This window comes from Pempheris klunzingeri, chromosome 9, assembly GCF_042242105.1.
Source record: "Pempheris klunzingeri isolate RE-2024b chromosome 9, fPemKlu1.hap1, whole genome shotgun sequence".
In the NCBI taxonomy this organism is placed as follows: Eukaryota; Metazoa; Chordata; class Actinopteri; order Acropomatiformes; family Pempheridae; genus Pempheris; species Pempheris klunzingeri.
In genome coordinates, this window is record NC_092020.1 from 3,936,659 (window position 1) to 3,952,591 (window position 15,933).

The 15,933-nt window shown below is 43.1% G+C and overlaps 1 protein-coding gene across 1 annotated transcript in view; it reads left to right on the forward strand.

Annotated features, from left to right (window-relative positions):
• The first annotated feature begins 2,709 nt into the window (after positions 1-2,709).
• The window catches only part of gria1a (glutamate receptor, ionotropic, AMPA 1a), a 65,332-nt gene continuing 52,108 nt past the window's right edge, over positions 2,710-15,933 (forward strand). Inside the window, exons 1-2 of the mRNA XM_070837384.1 lie at positions 2,710-2,797; positions 2,952-3,086. Of these exons, the coding sequence (XP_070693485.1) occupies positions 2,710-2,797; positions 2,952-3,086 (223 nt within the window). The remainder of the gene's footprint in view (positions 2,798-2,951; positions 3,087-15,933) is intronic.

Here is a 15,933-nt window from a genome sequence, read left to right on the forward strand (position 1 = left end):
ATAGAATATTTAGCCATCGTTACTTATGCTATTCTAAGATCTATTTGCATTAATCAGGATTTTAAAAAAGATTGCATGGCACTCATTACACATGGGGCACTGCAGGCAAACACACACAAAGCACACCCAAACACTGAAACAGGCCAGAAAAATATGCATTAATCAAACGTGGTCTTGCACACATAGGGTAAAATGCCAAAAGATGTGTTAAAAAAATTGAAGCATTGTAATGAAAAGCCTGCCCGACCATTTATGTTTGAGCTGAGCCCTCATCATTTTGAACAAAGGCAGGGGAAATTGGCCATTCCGCCTGTATTTATGTGACATCCATCATTCATAAATTAGATAACCTTTTACTTGCAGCATTTCTATTGCTCAAGTGTGTAAAGTGCTGCGGCAAGAGTGGTAGTTTTTATCAGCAATGTTTCTGCTCAACTGGAAACACAGCAAATCTAATTCAGCACAAGCTTCTAATCTTCCAAATTTCATTTTCTGGAAGAAATGTGTTAATGCCTGCCTTCTTGTTGTGGAAACAATAAGTAGAGGGAGTGATTGTAACTAAAAAAAAAAAAAAAAGTACCCTGCCTTGGTCAGATAAGTGAGCTCATCCCTAATCCTAATTGTGTCAAAGGCAGGATTTACCACTTAATTTTCTAAACAAGCACAGGGGCATCGCACCGTAGTGAGGTTCACAATCAATCTCATGTGAATATCGCCAGTGTTGGTTAATTTCCCAGTGTATACAAAAGCACGGGGCCATGCACCTTTTCTTCAGACAATAATTGGCTGTAGCAGTCTGTAAATACATGGTTTAAATCATAACCCCCCTTATCAGCTGCCTGACAGTCCTGCACTGTACGAGAAGGGGGGGGGGGCACACGAAGCACAAGTCCTCTTTCACAATCAGGATCCTAAAATTTGATATTAAACCAAGCCAGTTTAAAGGATAAACCCTGGCAACATTAAGTCCACCTTTCACAGTGTACTTACACCATTCTAAAAGTTGTAAAACTCAAAAAATTTCACTTTGCATTTCAAATGGTCTCAAGCTTTCAGCTCCCAGTGAAATCAAAACCACTTTTCTCAGGTGGCAAACAAAGTGCGGTAATCCCCGGTGGAGATCTTGCCATCCATTTATTGTTTTTATTTTCTAATCCTGTATTACCCACCAAACAAATGCAAGAATGGCCCATTCTGCTTTAAGACCTCTAATTGTTCTCTCAACCAGCCTAAAACAGGAGGACTTGGAACCAAGTGCAGATTTTAAAAACAAGAAAATTGTATTTGGTCTGTGTACTACCGACTGCATCATCTGCTTTGTCATTTGGATATAAATAATTATTCACAGAGTAAAGCCTCCTTCATGCTAAAAATGCCCAGTTAATGTTGTCCTATAGAAAATGAGGCAGAGAACAATGTTGGCATTTTGTGTTTTTATAGAATAGGAAGCGCAAACAAAACCATTTGTATAATTTCAAGTGTTTTCCAATGCAATAATGCATAACAATGGTGACTCCAGGGATTAGACTTGCAATGGGAGGTAATACTGAGACTCAAAGTTCACTCTTGATTTTAAAAACAGCATCACCGATGGGTCCATTTTACTGTAGTAGCACTTCTGGAGCTTTCGGTCATGTCACACACTCTTCTTCAGCAGAGGGAGTCCATGTTCAAATGTCCATTTTTTTCTCAGAACAGATTTTTCGTCCACATCAGCTTAAAAAAAAACTGATGTTCAATGCTCTTTCTTTTTTGTGAGCATCCAAAAAGTTGGCAAATTGCCTTTAATGGCCTTAGAGCGTCTACTGTAATGTGAAAATGTACAGAGTTGGATGATATCAATTTTACAATTGTTTGAACATCAGCATGTTTCCACTATATGTATATAAAAGCCCATAATCACCCGTGTTTGCTCCCCACATCCTTTAAATCACTTCTGGGTGAATACTGTTTGCTGCAAAGTGAACGGACATCTATGAAACCCCGTGCGTCTCCTCAGGGACCTGTGGGTGCGCTCTGAGACTGCACACTGCAAAAAATACTCACCCCGCAAGCCTTTTAGTCAAGTCAGGAGTGTAAAAATGTCCTTTTTTTCTCTCTTTAGATGTGAACACCTCCTTCAAAAAGGTGGCTCATGCCACTTATTTTCTGCGCAAAACAGCCTTTTTATCGATATTTGCCATTTGTCGATATTTAATTTCCTTTATGGACGATCTGCTCTATTCTACCTGGTTGCAAAGACACTTATTTACACACATTTACTCCCAGATATATATATCTTTTATTCACAGAAGCAGCATTTCCCCGCAAACAAGCCACAAGTGAAATCATCTCGTCGCTTTGTGAGAAAAATAATTTTTTTAAGAGGAGAGAAGAAAAAAAAAAAATAAATAAATAAATAAATTGACACTGAGGCTCAACAGCGTTTTCAAGACTGGCACATTTTTTGCAGTGCGGCTAATGCTGAAGTCATTCTCCGTCTCATACAACAGCAGCCAAGGACACGAGAGCATCAGCAGAGAGAGGGAAAAGAGGAGAGAGGAAGGTGCCTCCTCTCGCCATTGCGATAATTGTCTCGCTGTTGCATCGATGCTGGTGTGAGTGCTGCTCTGACGGGAGCGGAGGAGAAGCGGGGAATTTAACTTCACACACGGACAAACCTATGCTTGGATTTCGGCTCTTTTTCCCTTCGCCAATGCAAAAGGAAATATGCAGCGAAGCTTCACCATCCTCTACACCAGTTTACTGGGGATGTGCTTGGGTTCAAGCTCAAGTTTCCCAAGTAACATCAATATAGGTGAGAATGGCGCACACGCACCAGACCTCCTGTTTCAACTTTGCCTCGTGTGTCTTTTTCTTTCTTTATGTGTGTGAGTGTGTGTTGTTTCCCCCCCCCTGGTTTGCTCCCCCCTGCATCCCGCATTAACTCCCGATTCTTTGCTGCTCAACAGGAGGATTGTTCCCAACCGAATCGCACGAATATGAGGTTTTTCGTTTCGCCCTCTCTCACCACCAGGACATCCCCAAACTGGTGCCGCAGGTGGATATGGTCAAGATGGGGAATAGCTTCTCCATGACATATGCCTGTGAGTATCATCTCGCTGGAAGCAGATTATATTTGCTGGCATTTTCCATATCTGTCTGTGCAGCATGTTGTACTGTGCTCCTCCACTGTGTTGCTCATCCACTTCGTAAAGACCGAAGAACTCCGTGGGTATAAAACCTGCGCAGGCTATAACCGCATTTATTATAGACCGACTGCAAAGAATCGCGCGTTAGTCGGTTATCTTAACTGTTGCGTGGGAAAGCAGAGAACAGAACTCTTTCCTCTGCATGATTGCTGCGTGATTTTGCGCTCCGGGGAAGCTGCGGGGATCTCAAATCAGCCTCTGCAGCAGCAGAACAGATCACACAGTCATATAGCATCAGGTTTTACAGCTACATGAATCCTAAAACACTCATTCCTGCGCGCCTTTTCCTTCTTTAAGCCGAGGTGGGAAACAATGAGCCAGAGCCTAGATCGGGGCTCTCAGGCGGTGTGAACAAAGAGGAGAGACGACTCTAAATGCATTTCTAATTAGCCACGGATGACAATCCGATTATCTTTTTGTGGCAGAACACACACTATTAAACCCTCCCTATCCCCAAACCTTTTCAAAGACATGCGCACACGCATGCATGCACGCACAATACATATTTCAACTTTAAGGACTTTACCTGCCAGATCTTCCTGATCTGATCAGAGCAGACGCAGAGTGTGTTTAATTAATTGATGTAAGGAATAATTGCCACATTTTGAATTAAGATAACAGCATGTTGGCATTGGAATGCAAGATGTATGATCACAAGGAAGTTAAAAAATCATTTTTCCTTCTCCTTGGGCAGAGCGTTGGGGACTCCATTCTGCTATGGGTGATAATGTGTGCCATTGTGCAAGCCAAACAATTATTCCATGTCTGAGCCTTACAATAGAAATGCCACTCTAAATTGTTTCTTCATTGTTAACCCTGCATTTATCCCTCGTTTGTATTCTGATGAGATTTTGTCGCCCGTAAGACTTTTCAGTCGTGTTTTTCTCGTTCCATCATCGTCTCCTCTGAATGTGCCTGTGGCTCACTCACATTCACCATAGTGAAGTCGCACACATCCAAGAGATAGCCTTTGACAACTGTACCTTCCTGTCTCCCTGCCAGGTGTCTGACATTGCCACAGTGACAGACATTTGATTACTTCTTTCAGACGATGAATGTTGCATTTCCACTTTGAAACCTGCCTAGAATTCAAAAACTGGTCTTTATTCGATTTCCACTGGCTTGCAGTCGCAAATATCAATCGTAGCTCGCAGAATAGATAAATCAATTGAAAAAAAATGTGGTGCGGTTTTATTAAGACACAAAATTCAAGAATAATGACATTCTCACTGACAGTAAAAGAAAATCTTAGGAACTGACCTCAGTGTAAATTTTCTGCTTTGATATGTTCGGAAGTCATGGACATCTGGACAGAGACAAGGCATTTATTTTTTCTAGGGTATTTATTGAATTTTGTCACCATACCAGTGAACACACTCCATTTTTCCTATTGTTGATTAGTATATGATTCTTTGCAAAAGAACAGATAAGCAAAGCTATAATCCAGGCATCTTAAACATAAACTAAACCAGCCCTTATAATAAGCAAATCTTCATTTCTACACAATGGATAGATGGAAATCAGTTGCAAATTAATTCACATACAAAGTTTTAGCTTGAGAATATATAACAGGCTCTATCACTTGCTCTTATTTGCAGCAATGGAAAGTATGAAAACTTAAAAAAGAATAAATGCTGCATTTACACTTAAGAGATCACTGATCTTATTTAAAGTACTATACTAAACTGGAAGGAACAGCATACTAACATTGTTAGTCACTGACTAATCTTGCTGTTGCATCCAGGAGTTCACACCATATTTGGTGTCTGCCGACATCTGCAAGGAAGCATACAGACCTTGCTGGTCACTCCTCAGGTGGAGACTAAAGAGAAACTGAGGTCCTAGCTGTCACCTACTTGGAGTTGACAGCTCAGGAGGTGTCTTGTTGCAAGTGAAATCATAGACAGGTTTGTTTCCATACACATAGAGCCGGTCCTTGTGATTCGCAAGCTCGTGGATTTATGCCACCCGGGAGCCAATGAACACCCTTTAGTGGCACGATTCTGACTGAAGTGAAATTACGATGGTCAGGCTGCAGCTTAACCTGGCAGATGAGAAGACTGAGGTCTGTCTTGAGTACCTAAACTAACTGGGTGCTGTTCTATCCGTGGAAGTGACTGATGCTTTTTTGTTGTAACCCAAGTAATACGATTTCATACCATCCATCAGAGCGCTCAATGACCAGGTAAGCAACTGAGCCTCTCACACTCTCTGATGCATCGCAAAAGGCATGACTGTGGGACAGTGTTTGTAAAGTAACATGTCCATTGGACAATGCTAATGCAGAGATAAATGTGGACAAGTAGGAGTTTGGTCAGCCATAATCGATCCAAAAGGCACTTCTGGTAGGCACAAATTTACCGTTGCAGTGTTTATGTCGCACGACATGGACTACAAGTGGTAGTCTGGATCGATGTTACCTCTGGAGATCTGTCCTTAAGAACTGAAAATGTGGCTTAAGCTATGGGAAAGGTCTGACCTGGCGGAACATGGCCTTTTTGTTAATGAAGATGGCCAACTTAAGTTCACAAAGTTGAAGAAGCACTGCAGGCAGGGATGGGTTCAGGTTGTTTCTCTGTTACTGCAGTTAGCAGTTGAACACTACACTGTTCTTGTTCTTATGTTGCACCATGTGGTGCAGGGTATACTAGGCCTCTATAGACTGCTCCATCTCTATAGGCTGCATATTAACGATGCAATCAGAGTGTTCCAGGGCAATGACATCCTTGGTGCTGCAACAGTGAAGTTTGTCAAGCTGCCAAAACTTCTTGACATGGTTATATACCTCTGCTGAGGGAGAGTGAAATGAGGTGAAAGAACGCTGCTGGACATTGCAGGACTTATTTTCACACCCTGGGCAGGGCCTTGCCCAGCCTTGAAGGGCCTTCATGGGGAACTAGGCGGACAGACTTTGTGGGTATGAAAATAAAGAAAGCCAATCAGCAGAACAAGCACCATGTCCAGCTGCTGCAGTGGTCTGTCTCGTAGGTCTTTGTACCATCTTTACAGAGCTTTGATGGGCTGTATATGCTCTGCCAGACACAGAGCTCTAGCAGTGAATGCTTTCTCAATCCAGAATGTTCTTGTGGGCTGAGAAGTAGGAAAAATGGCAAATGGCACCGTAGCCCCTTGAGTGATTGGTGTGTCTTTCCTGATACTGTAGGTCGAAACATTTGGACAACTTTAACATAATTTCTGCTAATATCGGATCAATCCATGCCTGTCCATGTTGTTTGTGCAGAACCTCAGCTAATTACAGTTTGGACTCCATTCTAGCTTTAGATGGTCTTTGAGGACCTATAACTAAAAGTTTTTGGAGACTATGAGCTGGCAGATTTTTCGAGAGCGACTCTGAGCCAACAAAACTCTCTTCTCTGGGTCAGTGATGAGTGCTACAGCGTGTAGGTGCCCTCAACAAGCAATGAGGGATGTGATCTTTCCTGCCTCACTGCGCTGTGATGACCATCCCTCGGCTTGAAGCTGGACGGATAAGTGGCTCTGACTAGCTGGTCATTATCCGCTTTTGTGTCTTCACTACATGTATATGTATTTGCATAGTCTTCCCTCCTGGACCTCACACTTAATGACCACCTAGGTGAGAGAACTAGAGATTGGATGTGACTCAGTGGCACCTCATTAGGTTTCATGTTGAATGCACGTCTATTGATTTCCTCTTCCCATATTCTAGCCCTATGCAGTTTCTGGAGTCACAGCTTTGAGACTAGAGCCTGAGTTGTGTTTCACTCCTGGCCTGTCCATGTTGAAACCCTCAGCAGCCTTTCTCACCATGAATTGCTCCAACTTTTGTTACATTTCTCTGAATGCTATAAGAACTGTGTGCAGCTGCTCTGCTTTATGATGCAGTTCCATAATCTATTTTATCTCATCTTTGGCCCTACAACTGAATAGCCTGCTGTCGGATGGCATGACAATGATGACGTCATAGAGGCTCATTTTCTCTTTGAACGTCCTTGATTGGATCCCACCGATACACCACTGTCCAGTGTGATGTGCTTGAATTCTGGCTGATGGGTACACTGGAAACTCAAGGGTCCTCATCATCTGATCCACTAGCTTCACAATGGGGTGGTGTCACCAAACGAGTCAGCGCACACGTGTCCACTTGTTAGTTAGTGCATGGTTCTAAACAAAAGAACAGATAAGAAAAGTCATATACGGAGCACGCATAGCCTAAAGCAAATAAACAAATATAGACATATAAGCAAATCTCCATATCTACCTCAGAGATTTTATGTAATGTGGTTGTAGATGTCTTTACAAGATGAAGTTATGAGCTAAGGAATGGCTCTGAAATAAACCATTATGTACAACAGCCCTCGTGCAGATTTATAGACATTCACTGCTGGCTGCTGCCGAACGTTGAGCACTATCACTAAAAGAAAATTTACTCCTGTCTGTCAGACCATAGTGCAGATATCCCTGTTCTATCCCTGTATAATTCTCCTACCTTTTCGTAAAAACACAGACTTTATGAAGTTAATCCTGTCCAGAGGTGGTTTTATAGTGTCTTTCAGAGTTTTCAGAGATGTCTTTAAAAACACAGTTAGAGCTGCAGGAAATAGTTGGAAACCTGGACAGTCCCCAGGCGATCCCCCTCCTTCTCCCCACCCCCAAGCCATTTAGGCCAGGGAGCCAAGCAGAGCTGTGTAATGAAATGTAAACACACCCAAGATGCCCTCATTAATGAGATGGTCCTATGCTCTGGAGGGAATGTGATGTGAATATGAGGGTCAGGCTACTGCTGAACAATTCCAGGGATGTTGCTAGTGGTGCCTATAGCAGCAGAGAGGGATGGGGGAATGAAAAGGAGGCACAATAATGTCACAGTTTACACCCTACTATAGGCTGTTAGAGACCATTGTTGTGATTTTGAATTAAATGACTAACATGCAGCATAGTGTACTGTGCCTTCTGTTAACTGGTTTTCCTGGCCGTTTTACCATTTCAGTTCACCATCTCAGTTGCTTCCAAAATCCATTAAAAAAGTAAAAGTGTAAAAATAGAACTTTTGCCAAAGAAATACTTCATAGATATCCACGAAGATCAAATATCCTAGTCTGAAAGATTTCAGGAATATACTTGAAACAGATTATTTGATCAAGGATCACCACCAATATTCAGGTTTTACTAGAGCTTAACTAGATCCAGTCACTGTCAGCACTACAGGATATCCACAGATTTTCCTTCCATCCTGTCACGCCTCCTCAGTGCGGCGCCATCAAATATGACATCTTTTCTCATTGTGTCACGCGTATCATGGCAGTCCATGGATGTGATGGTGGGCTGAGGTGCAAGCATGTCAGAAAGATTCACAGTGGAGGGAGATGGCAAAAATGAAAGTGACACCTCTTCCTGCTTTGTGTCACTTGTTCTAAAAGAGTATTTGGATGTGGAGGCTATAGAGACGTGTTTGTAAGGAAAAAGAAGGGCTCCGGGGCCTGTTGATAATGAGTCAGATGAGAAAAGCAGCCTATTCCTGGGTTTCTATTTAGCACGCCTGTGTGGAGGAGTGTGTATGTGTATGTGTATGTGTATGTGCGTGTCTGCATCTGCATGCCTATTTTGGCATATGTGTAGGACGTCTTGAGTGAGTGGCAGTTCACCTCTGTAAGCGTGTGTGAGTGTGGGAACATGCCCAGGTCTTTTGGGGTCCACAAGTGAGAAAAGCAGTGGGTGAATGGGCCCTTGTGCACAGGGATGAATGGAGCACCGGATAAGGGTGATACTCATCAGCTGGCTCTTATAACTAGCCACTTCCTCCAGAAGCAAGCCCTCTCACCACACACACACACACGCACACGCACACACACACACACACACACACACGCTCGCACACTCTTGCTGGGGCACCTGCCAAAAGAGCAGGAGAAAAGGGGCAGGGGGTTGGGCGGTTGAGTGGACTAGGGCAAAGGTGAAAGACAAAACAAAGAGGAGAGAGTAGAAAAAAACATAAAAGACAGAAACATTGAACGTTGATGGTGAAGTGATTCATTTTATTTCCCGCCTGTGGAGTCATCAGGGTAGTAATGATGATGGCAACGCTGTCAGCATAATGTGAGACCGGATACCTGGAGCCAATTTGCATTTTTCTGTTTTCTCTTTTACTTTTGCAGACTCAAAACAAGTCGTAAAATTGTAGAAGACCTTTATTTTCCCATTCATTATCATGGAGCATGGCTCTCGTGCCTTTGTTTTCACATTTTAAGTCAAAGCACTTACTGGACCGACTCATTTTACACTTTTCCTGTGGTTAAAAATAACTTCCAGGGAAGCTGCGTATACATGAAGAATATTAGTCACTGTACCCCTCAGTTAGATATCACATTACCATAATCTGCTATTGACTTGGTTTATAATAAGGATGTTACTGAATCGCTAGCTTCATGTCAAATCCCCTGCAGGCTCACGCCTATATTATCTACTTTTCTCTTTGATATCGTACATGTGTGTGGTGAAGCTAAGCTTTGGCTATTTTTGGTCGAAAATCTGTCTGCAGAATATTGCACCTAGCAACAAAATGTAGGCTAACATTTCAGACTGTGGAACTTTGAATTAGATGCCCATTTAACTTTACGAGTCCCATTTGATTTTGTGTCCAGTTCAGACATGCTGGTAATAAACCTTTCATTAAGACTAATTAGTGTTCATGGAAAAGACGATTTGTGTTGTCACTGTGATGTAGGCAGCTGCATTTCCCCAGGTCTCTGAAGGTCAGTTAAAGAGGACTGGAAGAGGATCTATACGGCAACCATGATCAATACACTGAGTAGCGCACAGAGGCTTGCCCGGCCAATCAATACGGCCCAGATGAGAGGAAGGGAGGGGGCTGCCTCCCTCCGGGCATACATGGCTGGAGGCCAGATATGAATTACTGTTGGCTGATGGGATGCATGTAGGTCTATGTCACGGAGATGGTGTACAGCTAGAGGTGGTCAAACGTTGGTTGTCAATCAAGTTCTGCATGGTTGGAAATAGACTATAATATCAATGTCAGTGATGAATATAAACATTACAGTCGTAACTATATTTTCAAGTATTTTTCAAGTTGATAAAATATGATAGTGGTAGAATCAGTCACTGATCAAAAACAAACAGAAAGCTGGATGTTTGCAATTGAAATAAGTGTCTGGAGGTTTCGATTTCTTTTTTATGTACCATCCATGCCAAGTCGCAAGTCAAAGTTTATGAAGCACCTTGTTGAACTTATTGCTAGTAGTGGTTTTAGGGGAAGAGTGAATATCCACAGACTTACTGTAGTCGTACAGGAGGTTAATTCTACATTAAAACATATTTCTGGGCTATTACAACTTATCTTTAGAAAACATACTCAAAAATAATTGTGTTAATGCTCACCCGTAGTGTCTCCTGTTATATTCAGTTTTACCTCAAAGTATTTTAAATCAGTGGTTTCCAGTCTTTCGGCTTGTGACTCCTTAATATAAAGCAGTGTCTGCTTGTGACCTGTGTGTGTGTGTGTGCGTGTGCGTGCGTGCGCGTGTCACATGTCCGTTGCAGTGTTCCTCATCAGTGTACCTCCTCGCTCTGACTGCCAAACAGAAAGGCTGCTTTGTGTAGGTCTGTGCTCACACACTTGCACACGCACAATAGCTAACGAGAGACAGAGCTTGAGCAGATGCATTTAATGTATTATTCAATGCAACACATCCAAAACTATCACTCCATGGAGTTACAAGCATAAATATGTAATTATAACCCAGCAGAAAAAAGACAATTCAACTGTATCCGTTAAGCACTGCAATCTGCAATGTTTAAAACTACTCAGCTCTCTATAGGAGGTGCCTTTAAAAAGAAAATCTATATTTCTTATATACACCACTCTTGGTCCACTTTTCGCCCTTCCAGGGGCAAATAACACCCCAGAAAGGAGAGTCTCAGCTGGGACGTATGTGTCAAGAAGAAGAGGGCAGGGGGGTGGAGGTTAAGTCACGTTTTCAGATCCAGTGGCTGGTGTCTGAGAGGCTCGGGGGTGTTGTATTTCATTGTGTAGATACTATATCAGCCATTGAGGTACATCTGTGGCAACTGTCTTCTGTCGTGCACGCATGTTCAGAGGGATTATCGAGTGTTCAATATTTTATTAAAAAAGACGGACGGATTGCAGCTCACTGCTCCCCGCTGACTGTTTGGGACATGACAGTTATTTGTCGAGGAGAAAACAAAGAGAATGGGGGGAGGAAAAAACGAAAAGGAACTGATGGTTGTTCTCTTGGGCTAGAATCTGGCAGGTGCTGGTTTGATGAATGAGAAGGCTTGGGTTTTTTTTTGCTCCGGAGCATCAGGGACAGAGAATGGCCCATAGCAATCAATGTAGATCAGCCAAAACTGCTCCCCAAGCAGCCGAGTGATAGAGTGTGGAGCAGAGGAGAGACAGAGATTGTTTGTGTGTGTTGTGTATGCCTGTGTGTCTTTGCAAAAGAAAGGAAGAGGGCATATACACCTGGGGCAGGGGTGAAGGAAGAGGGAAATGGTTAGGAGGGAAAAAAATAAGCAACCTGTCATTTAGTCATTTAATCTCCTCACCCTGTGTAGGACCATTTTCAGAGAACCACTCGCCACATGGATATTGCTCCAATGGCCACCAAGTATCTTGATGTTTGAGGGTTCTGTCCAGTCTTAATCACACATCCGCTACTAATGGCTTTGTCCACTGGTCCTATTTGTTCCCCTCATTGTATTTCTAAGCCTGATCCGAGTCCTTTTCTGTATTCATACAAGCTCACCAAGTATTTAAAACAAATCTGTCGTCTCTGGAGGTAATGGCAGCTGGGACGTGGAGGTCTGAGCTGAGACGTGTGGGGCTGGCAATTAGAAAACAATGTGTTTGGGGATGACGAGCAGGATTTGTGCTGCGGGGTGGAGGGACGAGTGCCGGATGATGGCAGCTGTCATGGGTTTGCAGCAAAGACAGAAGCGGAGTCCCTCTTTTGTCATACGGCACATCTCAGGAGCTCCTGCGTACTTTAATGAGGAACAAAGCCTACAAGAAGCTGAAACAGTGCGACATAGTGTAACTGCTACTACAGTGACAGAACAAGACTGCTGCTGTCATGTGCACAGGCGCGCAGATGCTCGTAGTACTAAACGACTGCCTTGCCATGACACCAGACCAGCAGTTGCTGAAGGTTAGGGAAGCAAATAAGACAAAAACACACACACACACACACACACACAAATAGATTGAACCCCATATATCTGTGGGTGTAGACTTTTGTGGCTATTGTGATATTGGATTTATAGTGTATGTAATTGACTGTTGGCTCAGCCCTGTCCCCCACAGTTATTGTTGCTGCGTCTGGCAAGCTGTCTGTCGGGAGATATATAGCTTACAGTGATAACATGGCAGGCAAACATTTGACCGCTCAATTCTAGCTGGTGACCATTGTTTTTGCAGGCGAAAATGAAACTAGCATATTTTGTTGTGGATGTCTGAAACTAGCTAATTATGTCCATGAGAGTTGGCCAAAGCTTAAATCATGAAGGGGGCTTTTTCTTTCATAATGACACGCGGCTTGTCTTTGGAAGTGACGCCACATTAGCGTCACTAGGTAACATGTAGGCTGTCGTTTGCAGCTTAAGCTACAGCAGAGGAACATGTTTAGTTATTTCCTCACACTTTTGCTCCTGTGTTCTTGGTTTTGGAAAATCTAAATGGCATCACCCATGTTTTAGTTACTGCTGTACCTTTAAGCCTGAAGCACAATTGTTTCAGCAGTCTCTGTTGGGGGAAGGGTTCAGATAACTGTCAATTTTATGTTTAAATCTATGTGATGACATACCTTTAAACATACCTTTAATTGTGAAATATTTAATTCAATGCATCTGTTAACATTTTCTCAAGTGATTTTCCTAAGACATTATCATATCACTATCAAGTATATGTTGCCCAACCCTTTGAGGCGCAACATACTGTATTGCTGCAGATTTGCGTTCAAACTGCCATCAGTTGTAGTACTGAAACAGTCAAGTCGATTAGTCATCTGGCAGAAAATTAATTCACACCAATAACTGATTATTGCCAAATGTTTGTTTCACAAATAAAAAAATCTGCTGCTTTTAGTTGAATGTATTTTTGTCACCCTGGTGGATTGTCTGGGGAATTATGAAAGTAATTTTCAGTATTCTATTACACTTCATAGATTTTCATATTAATTGATCAATCAGACAAACAGTCAGATATACAGATTATCAGCAATAACCATAATTGATACTCCTAGCTCTCTAATTGGTGGTTGTAAGAAAATGAAAGCACCGTTTCTGGCTGTACTGGCTGAGATTCTGCTCAGGCCTGTTATAAACACTTAATTTCCCAGTGGCTCAGCTGGAATTTGTTGAGGACAATTGTTAATTTATACAGCAGTTCCTAATGAATTAGCATGCAGGTAGTGTGATCGCCTACTCTTGCTCCACATATCCACCCCCATCAGAAATGACAGTGTAAGCGGGGCCGTCCCTTTGCACCTGTCGACACTGATACGCAGATGGGGAGATAATTGCGAAGGGATGATTGTTAAGGAGATAATTGGAGTTTCCATACCCCCTGACAGGAGTTGGTCTGGGCTGGGTTTCTGACCCACTGCCCAGGTAAGCATTTATTCAGCAAGCGGCAGGGCTCCGCAGCAAACCAGATTGGAAACGTGGCGAGAAACAGCAAGGAGGAGAGACAATGGCCTAGTGTGAGAGGGTTAGAGAGTGAGACACAGGAAGAGAGAGATATGTTCGGAGCCGAGGGGAGTGCTCTCACACCCTCGATTACCCATTTAATGAGGCGATGCGGTGCCATTGTTTTATTACTTAGAGGAAATAGGAGAAATCTAGATTTCGCCGTGTGGTCCCTGTGTTTCCCACTGCTAGGCTGGCATCTGTTCTCTTTGTTCGCAGCAGTCTTCCTATCATCTCCTCTCACAGACACTAATGCTTCTGTTTCTTCTCCTCTCCAACAGCCAGCTTTGCCTTCTGTCCGCCCCCCCCCCCCTTACATTTTCAAGACACACTTGCTTTTTAACTCATCCTTATTAACCTTCCATTACCCCCCTTTCAACTAATGTAATCTCTCATGAGTATCCAATGCGCCCCGACATTAATCTAAGATCTGTTTGGCTGGTCAGCTGCTCTGATCACTGCTATTCCCAGCGGTGGAAGCTCAGGAGTTTAGTGTCTTCCTGTCCACACTCTTTCTCAGTTTTATTTATTTTTTTCCCCTCTTTCTATCCTCACCTCAACTCCTCATCTCTCTTTTCCCCCCTTTCCTTTTCCCCCCTTTTTTGCCGCACACACACCAGTAACAGCAGTGGCATAAACACAATTTTATTGCTCTTGCGCAGGTAGTAAATCTCCCTTAAGCTTGAGGAGCTAAAGCTGTTTACCAGGGAACAGTGAGCGCTCCTCTCTGGAGTGCAACACTCCATGGGGCATACGGGTGCTCCAGAGAGGGAGAAAGCCAGTGAGGCAAAGCCCACCCACTCCTGAAAAATCTCTAAAAACCTGTTTTGCATTTCTTGACTTGGTATTACAGAATATGTGTGGATGAAATAATCTCTTTGCAGTACATTGACACATTATCACTGAATGAATCATCTTTTCCAGAATAGATCTCGTTTGCAGGAGATCCCACAGAAAACCACAATAAAATCCTCCTACTCAGTAATTTCTGGAGACATTCATGCAGATCCATGTTGGTGCTGCGTTTCGGTCCCCTGGGTCCCTGTCCTCTGTATAGTAGGAGATTGATTGCACTGTGTGAGTCATGCTGTGTTGGAGGGCGCATGGAGAAGGCCACCCCCACCCATCACCTGAGGGATTCTTCACAAGCGCAGGCTGTGTGTGAGATGCTCTCTTGTCAAAACCAGTGAGACATTTTATTTTTTTTCATTGAGAGTGCTGTTGAGGGGGCTGCAGGGAGCGTGTGCACCCTCACCAGGCCCTGAATGCATGTGTTTGTGCCCATGTGTGAATAGGATATTGACTTCTTCTGCACTGCCTCTCATTAATGTAGCTGATAAGCTCTCCGGAAGATGGATGGGGCCAGAGGGACCACAACATGCTCTCTGTTTTTATTACACACATCATCTGACAGTTATTAGCCATGGGTGGCTGAGTGGAGGATGATTGTGTGCGTCTTCCAGTGTCTGGTGTCAGATGTGTTTATCTCCCCTCAAAAGGGCTCTGTGGTTGATTGAGTGACCCTTCACCCTTGTTGAGGTGGTGTATATTACTGGCTGATCTGACAGCAACCTCCGTGCTCCTGTCATCCCTCTCATCTTTCAAAGGCACACCTTTAACTAAAAATGGAAAAGGTACTACAGCATACCTTGAGTCTGAGCCACCTAAGTGAAGGAACTGCATGCCAGCCAAAATGAATACCTGTTTCCCTGTTTCCCAAGCTGTAGTGTTTTTATATATATATATATATATATATATATGGGGGGGGGTTACCTTTATGAGAAAGCCACACTGTAGAGATCACAGGAAATGAGGGGAGAGACAGAAGGGGAATGACAGCAAAGGTTCCCGACCAGACACCATCTAGTGAGTTTCATGTTGAAATCCTTTTCTGCTGTGAAAAACCATTTTACACCACCGTGCACTTTACTGGAATATTCTTAATGTAGAGCAAACCGAACATGTTGATATTAAACAGGTTCAATGTTTACCATGGTCACCATTTTAGATGAGCATGTTAGCACCCTAAAATCTGCTAATT